General features: G+C 54.3%; 1 protein-coding gene across 1 annotated transcript; it reads right to left on the bottom strand.

Moving 5' to 3' along the window:
• Positions 1-33: 33 nt before the first annotated feature.
• ACP4 (acid phosphatase 4) lies at positions 34-5273 on the bottom strand. Its single transcript, XM_006080032.4, has 11 exons — positions 5166-5273; positions 4991-5095; positions 4832-4918; positions 3913-4059; positions 3497-3595; positions 3130-3225; positions 1587-1719; positions 1424-1506; positions 911-1053; positions 500-678; positions 34-424 (listed from the first exon to the last, which is right to left on the bottom strand). The coding sequence occupies exons 1-11, from the start codon at positions 5271-5273 to the stop codon at positions 309-311; spliced, it is 1296 nt and encodes a 431-aa protein (XP_006080094.3). The 3' UTR covers positions 34-308.
• Positions 5274-10458: the final 5185 nt, after the last annotated feature.

The raw sequence follows: 10458 nt of genomic DNA, 5'->3' as shown, positions 1-10458 counted from the left end.
GGTATTATCCACAGAAGCACAGGACCACGTAAGTATGCACATGAGTGTCAAGTATGTATATACACAAGCACTACACGGATTCGTGCAGGAGTGCACGCGTGGATAGCCGTCCGCGTGCACCTGCACACAGACCCATGCACCCTTCAGCCCACACTCATCCACAGGGCCACGTGTGGCTTCCATGCCTGGGAGCCCGCCCCCGCGTTCCCCCGGCGCGCACAGTAAGTCACAGAAGCCAGAGGAGCGGGTGAGCAGAAGTGTTGGGATCCAGGTTCAGTTGTGGGGGAAGGGGTGCCCGGTTTCCTGGCTCACACGGGGCCCCCCCAGGCCCGCAAGCAGCCAGGTCTCCAGGCCAGTAGGCCCAGCCCCATGCTGAGGGCCGCCAGCACGGCCACAGCCCCAGCCAACAGGGGCACCACGGTGGCTGCGGGGAGAACACGGGGGTGTGAGTCTCGAGACCGGCGCCCCCCACTCCCACCCCAGCGCCGAGGGCCGTCACCTGCGGGGGTGGCCAGCTCGTGGGAGCCGTGGCAGGGGATCCCGTGAGCCGGAGGCCGGGCGGGGGCCGTCAGCTGGCGGAATCGGCTTAGTGGGCAGGGGGCTGGGCACCCGGGGAGGCGGAGAGTCAAAGGCAGACCAGCAGAGTCGTTGCGGTAGAAGAGGGAGACGGTGACATTCCTGGAGGGAGAGAGGAGGTACCTTGGTCCGTCCTCGCCTTCCCTGCCGCTGACTTTGAATCTGGAGAAGAGCGATTGGTTGGAGCACGGCGTTTCTGACTTCTATCCCTGCCAATACCGTCCCTTTAAACTCCCCCACCTGTGCCTGGGTCACGCCCTGTACTGGGGTCTCCATCCCTCCTCCTCTAGAGCGTTCTGGCCCCGCCCATTTCCGGGTACCGCCCCCTCCTTACCCTGAGTGGTCGCCATCTGCGTTGTCGCGGTCCGCGTCGCCCAAGCGCCGCCGGAACTCAAAGCCGAGGCAGGCGGCGTAAGGCGGTGTGTGCCCATCGTAGAGACCCAGGGCCCCCTGGAGGGCCAGGAGAGTGCTGTCGTGCTGCAGGCGGATCCAGGGCTGAGTCGGGGCTCCTCCAGATGGCCCTCGGACCCCTTAGAACAAATCCCGCTCCCCTCAAACCTGAACCCTGGAGGCAGCCCCACCAGTTACAGGTGGTCATTTAATAAATGAGTGGACAGCTCAGCCAAAAAGGCTGTCCTTCCAGAAGAACTGAATTCTTTCCCATCATCACATTGTCACCTCCCTCCTTCCAGATTCCATATCTGGTGATGTGATCCGGGAGTATGGTTTGGAGATATATGTTACTCAAGGCATGAGGCTGAGGTTCCACCAGTCCCCGCTCACCCAAATCCCACCCCCTCCCCATCCCTGTGCCCACGTGGCACTGCCTCCCTTCCCAAAGACTTACAGCGGAATACATAACCATCTTGAGTGGCAGCCCCAAGCGCTGCACCCGGGAGAAGTTGGCCAAGATGGCATCTAGCAGGATTCCTGACAGGGCAAGTCAGAGAGTTAAGAACCCTCCAAAGGAAGGCACCTGGGCCTCCCAGCTGCCCGGCTCCACATCTCACCCCCACTCAGCTGGGCCTTCTCTGCTGCCTGGGGTGGGCCCACATGAGCTCCGATATCCAAAGCCGAGATCTGAGCTAGTGTCTGCAGGACATCTGGGGAGGCCCAGGATGGTAGTGAAAGACCATGAGCTTGCTGGGGAGAGAGGGAGGGGACAAAGTAGCCGCGATGTCTTGAGTTCTTCATGCTCCCCTTAGACCCACCGCGATGCCCCCATCAGCTGCAGTTCACTCTTCCTCCTCCTCTGGAGAAGGCGATGGCACCCCACTGCAGTACTCTTGCCTGGCAAATCCCAGTACCGGAGGAGCCTGGTAGGCTGCAATCCATGAGGTCGCGAAGAGTAGGACACGACTGAGGGACTTCCCTTTCACTTTCATGCATTGGAGAAGGAAATGGCAACCCACTCCAGTGTTCTTGCCTGGAGAATCCCAGGGACGGGGGAGCCTGGTGGGCTGCCGTCTATGGGGTCACACAGAGTTGGACACGACTGAAGTGACAGCAGGGAAGGGAACCCTCCTCTGATGCCCTCATAGGTGAGGTCTGGTCAGGAACTTACGGTGTGGATAATGTGCTAAGTTGCTTCAGTCGTGTCCAACTCTTTGAGACCCTATGGACTGTAGCCCACCAGGCTCCTCTGTCAATGGGATTCTCCAGGTAAGAATACTGAAGGGGGTTGCCATGCCCTCTTCCAGGGGATCTTCCCAACCCAGGGATCAAACCTGCATCTCTTACCTCTACTTGCATTGGCAGGCGGTTCTTTACCACTAGCACCACCTGGGATGTCCTTGGTGTGGGTAATAGCGATTATTAATTAACCATAGTAATGACCATTATTCCAGAAGCCCTTATCAGAAACCCTTGGGGCTAGGGCTGTTTCAGAATTCAGACGTTTGGGGGAACTTCACTGGTGGCCCAGTGGCTAAGACTCTGCACTTCCACTGCAGGGGGTCCAGGTTCCATCCCTGATCAGAGAACTAGATTTCATATGCTACAACTAAGACCTAGTGCAGCCAAATAATTGTTATTAAAAAAAATAATTCAGACGTTTGCAATTTCAGAAAGGTCTGGTGGTGAGGGTAGTATTAATATATACCTCGTAACACATTCTGTGGGGGCTGGGGCAGCCGCCTTAGACACACACTTTGCTCTTCCCACCATGCAATTAGGAACATTCCCATTAAGTGGGTAAGCAAGTACTGCCAGCCTCATGCCTCTTCAGGTCAGCGCCTGGGGCCCAAGCTTTGCCTTCCTGCGCTTTTCCGATTAGGGAACTGGAGGATTGGAACAGCAAACATGTAGACCTAAAACGCCTCACTGTGTGCCAGGCGCTATTTTAAGCACATCGCGTGAATTAACCCCTTTCGATCCAATCAGCAACCCAAGTTGATACGAATGTCGCCATTGTCGTTGTATAGATGGGGAAATTGAGGCACCAAAGGTTAAGTGACTTGCCTGAGGGAACACAAGTAGTGAGCGGCAACGCTGGGATTGAAACCCAGAGCCCTTAACGACTTAGCCGGCTGGGTGAATGGGGCAGGGGCCCACCTGGCAAATCAGAGTGTCCAGGACCTTCCACGCCTTGCGCAGCGGCTCCCCGACCAGCGGCAGCCCCGTGAAGTTCTCCAGGCGAGTCAAGAAGTCCTGCAAGCACCGAACCGGGATGGGTGAGCCTGGCAGACGTCAGCACCCCTAGGGTCCAGCGGTGTCCGGCCGGCCCCGCTGGCCCTGCCCGCACGCCCCGCCCCCTTCAGCCTGCCGGCCCCGCCCTGTCCTGTGGGTCCTGCCGCATCCCACTGGCCCCGCCCCATCCCGGTCGGCCCCGCCGCTTCAGCCTGCCGGCCCCGCCCTCTCCGGCCCAGCCCTGTCCTGTGGGCCCCTCCCCATCCTGCCGCATCGGGCCGGCTCGGCTCACCGTCCAGCCCTTCAAGGCGGTCTTGTACTCGGCGGCCTCCGTGGCCTCCCTCAGCAGCTCACGGTATCGGGGACAGCTGCGCGTAGGGAACCTCAGCAGCTGGAGGAGACTGAGGCTCAGAGGGGACAAAAGTGTGACCGGGGCCCGACTGCAGGCAGGGAAATGGGACTGGGGTGGGGGTGGGGGGTCCTGTCTCCAGTCCACGGTTTCTCCCAGATATGGCTGAGCAGCGAGGGGTGGGCCGCTAGCCCCATCAGGACAACTCAGCCCCAGGGAGGGCTTCCTTGCTCTGGTTCCGGGGAGCCCCCCATCACCCCCATCGGGTCCGAGCCTGGTCTCTGAGCCGCTGGCCCTCTCCATCTGAGTCCCTGTCTCTCTCCATCCCTCCCGCCCCCAGGCCAGTCCAGCCCCCTGACCTTGTCCTCAGTGACCGGCACAGTGTGCACAGGGATGGGTCTCCAGGTGGCCTCGGAGCGCCCTGGGGCGGCCTCAGGGAACAGCCCCGCCAGGTTGGCCTGAGCACTCTCCAGTGTCCGGTCAAAGTCTGTGCTGCGAATGTACACCTGGATAGGGGGGTGAGAGGACAGTCCAGAAGACCACTGTCGGGGTCAGAGGTCAACTACAGCAGCAAACCAAAAGCTTCAGATTCAGCTCAGGGTCGAAGGTCAGGTGTTAGGGGTCAAAACTCAGGGCAGGTTTAAGGACCTGGCCTTTAACATTAGAAGTTGGTATCAAGGGTCAGAGGTCAATGTCAAGAGCAGTTGAGGTGGGAAGTTGGATGGACACTGAGGATTAAGGGGATCAGTTGAGTCAATGAAAGTCAGAAAGGAAGATCAGAGTCACTGAAGGTGGAAAGTTAGAGGTCAAGAGAGGAGGGCAGGTTGGAGGTCATGAGATCAGGTCAGCAGGAATGATCCTATGGTCATCTGTCAGGAGACAGAGGAAGATATAGAAAAGTCAGATTTGATGAAGGGTAGAGGTCAAAGTTTGGAGTCAGAGGGCAGGTAGAATCAATGAGGGCCAAAGACAGAATCAATCAAGTTTCGAAGTCAGAGGGTCTGGCTGGAGTCAGTGAGAGTCAGAACACAAAGGTGGAGATCAGGAAATAAAAGTCAGAGTTGATGGAGGTCAGAGGTCAAGATGTGACTCAGGTCGAGATGGAGTCTGGGGTCAGTGTGGGTTAGTTGATGGTTTGGGGGTCAGAAATCAGACCTAAGATTCAGGTCAGGTGGATGGGGGTCAAGGGCCAGAGATGGAGGCCCAGGGAGGCACTGGAGTCTGTGGAGGTCAGAGGTGAGAGGTCACGAGGTAGGATGAAGGTCAGCATGGCTGTACCTCTTCCCGCCGGTACTCGGGGCTCAGAAAGTCCTCGTAGCGGCTCCTCAGGAAGCGGCCCAGCTCCAGCTGCTGGCGGACCCCCTCCTGGGGACAGAGCCGGCTCAGCGGACCCCTCCCCACCCCACCCCACCCCACACTCCATCCCCAGTGTCTCACCTCGGTCAGCTGGCCCAGGCCACGTGGCCACAGGGTGGATGCAATCTCCTTGTGCGGGTCAGTGGGGTAGGAGGCCAGTGGGGCCCGGTCGCCATGGCGGAACACCTAGGGAGGGGACCAGGTCAGGCCAGGCTGGGGGACGTGAGGGGCTGGGACGGGGCAGGGGGCACCTCACCACCGCCACGAAGACCAGGGGTCCTTCCGTCAGGGCTGGGGGCAGCAGCAGCAGCAGCAGTAGCAGGAGAGGTCCGGCAGGGTGGCCCCGAAACCCTGGCCCGGCCATCTCCACACAGCCAGACGCTGAGCTCAGCGCACTGTCTGCGCCGCAGCCCCACCTGCTCATTACCCCCGCCCCAGCACCCCCCCACCAGAAGAGCAGGTCCCAGCACGCCTCCCCCTGGATCCAGAACCCCTGATCCCCCAGGGCCTCTGTCAGCCATGGATTCACCGGGGATGCGTCCGTTTAATCTTTCCCTCAACCCCAGGAGATGTTGATCTGATTGCCTCTGTCTCCATGGTGCGGATGGGGAAACTGAGGCACGGTCAGGGTAGGCAGTCTGCCTGAGGGAACACAGCTAGTGAGCGGCAGAGCTGGGATCTGAACCTAATGCCCTGAGAGTGGGTGCAGAGGGAGGGAGACCCCCACCCCTGCCCCACATTCTAGACCCTGCCCTCTCCTTGTTCCCCGCTCTACTTGCCACGTCTGTTCTTTGAGGTTCTCTTGAACTTCTTGGTGATTTCATCTTCTTTCAGTGCCACTCACAGCTGGCCAAAGCCAGCATGGCCCAGAGGCTGAACACCCATACCCTGGAGCTGGGACAGGTTGGGTTCAAACCCCAGCTTTGCCACATATAAAGCTGTGTGATTTGGGGCAAGTTACTGCCCCTGTCTCTGCCTTTGTTTTCTCATTCATAAAATGGGGACAAACATGGTCTGTACCTCAGAAAGGTTCTTTGAGAATTGACAAGTTCTAATAGATTGGGAGCCCTACTAGCTCAGTGGTAATCTGCCTACCAATGCAGGAAATGTAGGAGACGCAGGTTTGATCCCTAGGTTGGGAAGATCCCCCCAAGGAAGAAATGGCAACCCACTCCAGTATTCTTGCCTGAAAAATCCCATGGACAGAGGAGCTTGGCAGGCTACAGTCCATGGAGGTCAAGCATGCACGCAATGCAATGCAATATATTGTGCACTTAATCCAAGGGTTTGCAGAGTAACTACTCAATAGTGTCAGTGATTTATTGCTGTGTAACAGATCACTGTAAAACATAATGAGGACTTCCCTTGTGGTGCAGTGGATAAGAATCCGCCCGCCAATGCAGGGACACAGCTTCCAGCTTCGATCTCTGGTCTGGGAAGATTCCACATGCCCTGGAGCATCTAAGCCTGTGCGCCAAGGAACTAGATCCCTGCACGCCGCAGCTAAAGATCCTGCGTACGGCAACTAAGACCTGGCGCAGCCAAATAAATAAAGGAGACCACAGAGAGCTCCCTGGTCTCTCCCATCACAAGAGGACACATTAAGTAACTGGCCATCTGTGAATCAAGAATCCAGCTCTCACAAGACACTGAATCTGCCAGGGCCTTGATCTCTGGATCTCCAGCTTCCAGAACTACAAGAAAGAGATTTGTGTTGTTTAGAAGCCACCTCATCTATGGTATTCTGTTGCTGCTACTGCTAAGTTGCTTCAGTCGTGTCTGACTCTGTGCGACCCCATAGACGGCAGCCCACCAGGCTCCCCCGTCCCTGGGATTCTCCAGGCAAGAATACTGGAGTGGATTGCCATTTCCTTCTCCAATGCATGAAAGTGAAAAGTGAAAGTGAAGTCACTTAGTCGTGTCCGACCCTCAGCGACCCCATGGAATGGTATTCTGTTAAAGCGGCCCAAATGGATTAAGACAAGCCCCAACCTCAAGATCCTTAACGTAATCATTGCTGCAAAGTCCCTTAAGCCATGTGGGGGTTCTGGGGGTTGGGGTGTGGACAGTTTGGGGTTATGACTCAGCCCACCACACAAGTAAATAAGGGGTGGCCCGCCCCACCCCTCTGACTCACTTTCTGCCCTTCTCCTCCCTGTTCCATGCCTTCAAGGAAGCCATCTGTCTTTAGCACCATCCTGGCCCCTCTACTCTCTGGGTCCCCTCTGGGGTCAGCCAGTGAGGGGAGCAGGAACTCTGAGGGTGGTGCGGCTGTAGCACAGCTTTCTTAGGGGAGGACCCTGTCCTTTGAGGGTCTGGTGACATGGATCTCACCCCTTGAAGCCTATGGTGCATGTGCTAAGTTGCTTCAGTCATGTCCAACTCTTTGCAACCCTATGAACTGTAGCCCACCGGGCTCCTCTGTCCATGGGGATTCTCCAGGCAAGAATACTGGAGTGGGTTGCCATGCCCTCCTCCAGGGGATCTTCCTGACCCAGGGATTGAACCCATGTCTCCTATGGCTCCTACATTGCAAGTGGATCCTTTACAGCTGAGCCACCGGGGAAGCCCCCTTGATGCCTAGGAGTGTGTATTGATTCACTAGGGCTGCCATAACAAACAACTGCAAAATGGCTGGTTAGGCACCAGAAATTAATTAATTTTTAAAAAATATTTGCCCGTTTATATGGCTGTGTTGCATCTTAGCTGCAGTGTGTGGGCTTCTCCGTAGTTGTGGAATGCAGGTTTAGTTGTCTCGAGCTTGTGGGATCTTAGTTCCCTGACCAGGCATCAGTGCAGAGTCCCCTGCATTGGAAGGCAGATTTTTAAGCACTGGACCACAGAAATTTATTGTCTCACAGTTCTGGAGGCCAGGAGTCCGAAATCAAGGTGTCGGCAGGAAGTTGGCCCCTCCTGGGAGGAAGGACCGGTTCCCAGGCTCTCCCTAGCTTCCAGGGTCACTGACGGTCCCTGGCTTTCAGGAGCATCACTCCAGTCTCTGTCAAAACATGGGCCTCTCCATGTGTGTCTGTCTCTGGGTCTCTTCTCTTCTTATAAGGATACCGGCTATGACCTGATCTTAACTGGATTTACATCTGCAAAGACCCTATTTTCAAATGAAGTCGCTTTCACAGGTACCAGGGGAGAGGACTTGAACTGACCTTTGGGGCGGGGGGATTCAGTTCAATTCCTACCAGGTGGCAACAGCTCCCCGATTTTTCTAAGCCCAGCACTGCACCATCCCACCAGCTGTGAACATGAGCCCTGCATTAAACCTTTTTGAACTGCACCTGCCACTTTCTGCTGCAACACTGAGATAGAACATCCTTCCAGATTTTTCAACACATATATTTTTTTTAATGTTATTTATTTGCTGTGCCGAGCTGTATGCAAGATCTTAGTTCCCCAACCAGGGATCAAACCTGTGTCCCCTGCACTGGGATCGTAGAGTCTCACCTGCTTTGGGAGCACGATCTTAACCACTGGACCACCAGGGAAGTTCCAACACACATTTTAAAAATATCTGTGTGCTTTTTACTGAAATGAGATCCTGCAATTTTGTAATGATCTCCTACTTTCCACATCAACAGTACTTTCACCTCATCTAATAGCCACTCAGAGGACCCACATGTCTTCCCAAATATCATGTACAGCTGATATATCCAAGCCAGAACCCAGTTCAAAATCACCCATCGAACCTGGTCATGTGTCTCTTACGGATTTGCTCAAGTAGAGCAAGCCCATGTGCCTTGGGTTTTTTCCTTTTGTTTTGTTTGGGGACACAGACTTCTTGGAGAGACCCTGCCAGTTTCCCCTTTGAATGTCTTACCTTCTTGGTAAGGTATCATTTAACAGCCGATTCTTGTCATTTCCAGGTTTTAGGTTGTATAAATTCACTGGAAACTCTAGATTAGCAAGTACTGAATCATTGCTTCTAGGTGTGTATGTGTATATCACATAGCTTATAATTTTAAATCCAGAAAGGTACTCATCTGGGCCTTCCCTGGCAGTCCATTGGTTAAGAAGCCACACTTCCACTTCAGGGGTCATGGGTTCGATCCCTGGTTGGAAAAAGAAAGATCCTGTATACAGTGTGTTGTGGCCAAAAACTAGGGGAAAAAAAAAAAAAAAAAAACAAATATAAAAAACTACTCAGCCAGGTAGATGCTTTTTTTTTTGCTTTTACTTTTTTTTTTTTTTTTTACAAACTAGAAAATTTGCCTAAGGCCACCCCACTCTCAAGTGCCAGAGCTGGGATTCAAACCCATCCCATTGGCCCCCAGAGCAGGAGTTCCTCCCTAGCCCCGCCCTCCCCCTTCCTCCCATCTCCAGCGGAATCGTGGATAATGACGGCAGACTGCACTGGTATCGCTGTCCTCCGTTTCTCTCCTAACCTCAAAATTAGTCCTGAAGGATGGACCCGAAGAGATTCAGGTGTCTACAGACACCACCTGCTGAGAAGGAGGGCTGGCGGAGTGAACAACAGGGACCACGGAAGGGCCGTGGGAGTCCCAGGCACATCATGGAGCCCTTGGCCCAGAGATGGGGAAGTTGTTACCTGCGCCGATTTCTACCTTCATAACTGGTGCTCCATGAGATGAAAAGATGGTTGCTCCTTGGAAGGAAAGCTATGACCAGCCTATCAGATCAGATCAGATCAGATCAATCGCTCAGTCGTGTCCGACTCTTTTCGACCCCATGAACTGCAGCACGCCAGGCCTCCCTGTCCATCATCAACTCCCGGAGTTCACTCAGACTCACGTCCATCGAGTCAGTGATGCTATCCAGCCATCTCATCCTCTGTCGTCCCCTTCTCCTCCTGCCCCCAATCCCTCCCAGCATCAGAGTCTTTTCCAATGAGTCAACTCTTCGCATGAGGTGGCCAAAGTACTGCAGTTTCAGCTTTAGCATCTTTCCTTCCAAAGAAATCCCAGGGCTGATCTCCTTCAGAATGGACTGGTTGGATCTCCTTGCAGTCCAAGGGACTCTCAAGAGTCTTCTCCAACGCCACAGTTCAAAAGCATCAATTCTTCGGCGCTCAGCCTTCTTCACAGTCCAGCTCTCACATCCATACATGACCACAGGAAAAACCATAGCCTTGACTAGATGAACCTTTGTTGGCAAAGTAATGTCTCTGCTTTTGAATATGCTATCTAGGTTCATCATAACTTTCGTTCCAAGGAGTAAGCATCTTTTAATTTCATGGCTGCAGTCACCATCTGTAGTGATTTTGGAGCCCAGAAAAATAAAGTCTGACACTGTTTCCACTGTTTCTCCATCTATTTCCCATGAAGTGGTGGGACCGGATGCCATGATCTTCGTTTTCTGAATGTTGAGCTTTAAGCCAACTTTTTCACTCTCCACTTTCACTTTCATCAAGAGGCTCTTTAGTTCCTCTTCACTTTCTGCCATAAGGGTGGTGTCATCTGCATATCTGAGGTTATTGATATTTCTTCCAGCAATCTTGATTCAAGCTTGTGTTTCTTCCAGTCCGGCATTTCTCATGATGTACTCTGCATAGAGACATCACCTAGACAACAAAGTTCTGT

The sequence above is a fragment of the Bubalus bubalis genome, chromosome 18, assembly GCF_019923935.1.
Source record: "Bubalus bubalis isolate 160015118507 breed Murrah chromosome 18, NDDB_SH_1, whole genome shotgun sequence".
Lineage (NCBI taxonomy): Eukaryota > Metazoa > Chordata > Mammalia > Artiodactyla > Bovidae > Bubalus > Bubalus bubalis.
Note: the sequence above shows the minus strand (reverse complement) of the source record. Positions and strands in the feature narration are given on the sequence as shown.

Coding starts and splice junctions, on each gene's coding strand:
- ACP4 (XM_006080032.4), bottom strand. CDS start 5,273: ATGGCCGGGCCAGGGTTTCGGGGCCACCCTGCCGGACCTCTCCTGCTA. Junction 4,919..4,990: donor GCCTGGGCCAGCTGACCGAG/GTGAGACACTGG, acceptor CTCTGTCCCCAG/GAGGGGGTCCGCCAGCAGCT. Junction 1,507..1,586: donor GAAGGCCCAGCTGAGTGGGG/GTGAGATGTGGA, acceptor TTGCCCTGTCAG/GAATCCTGCTAGATGCCATC.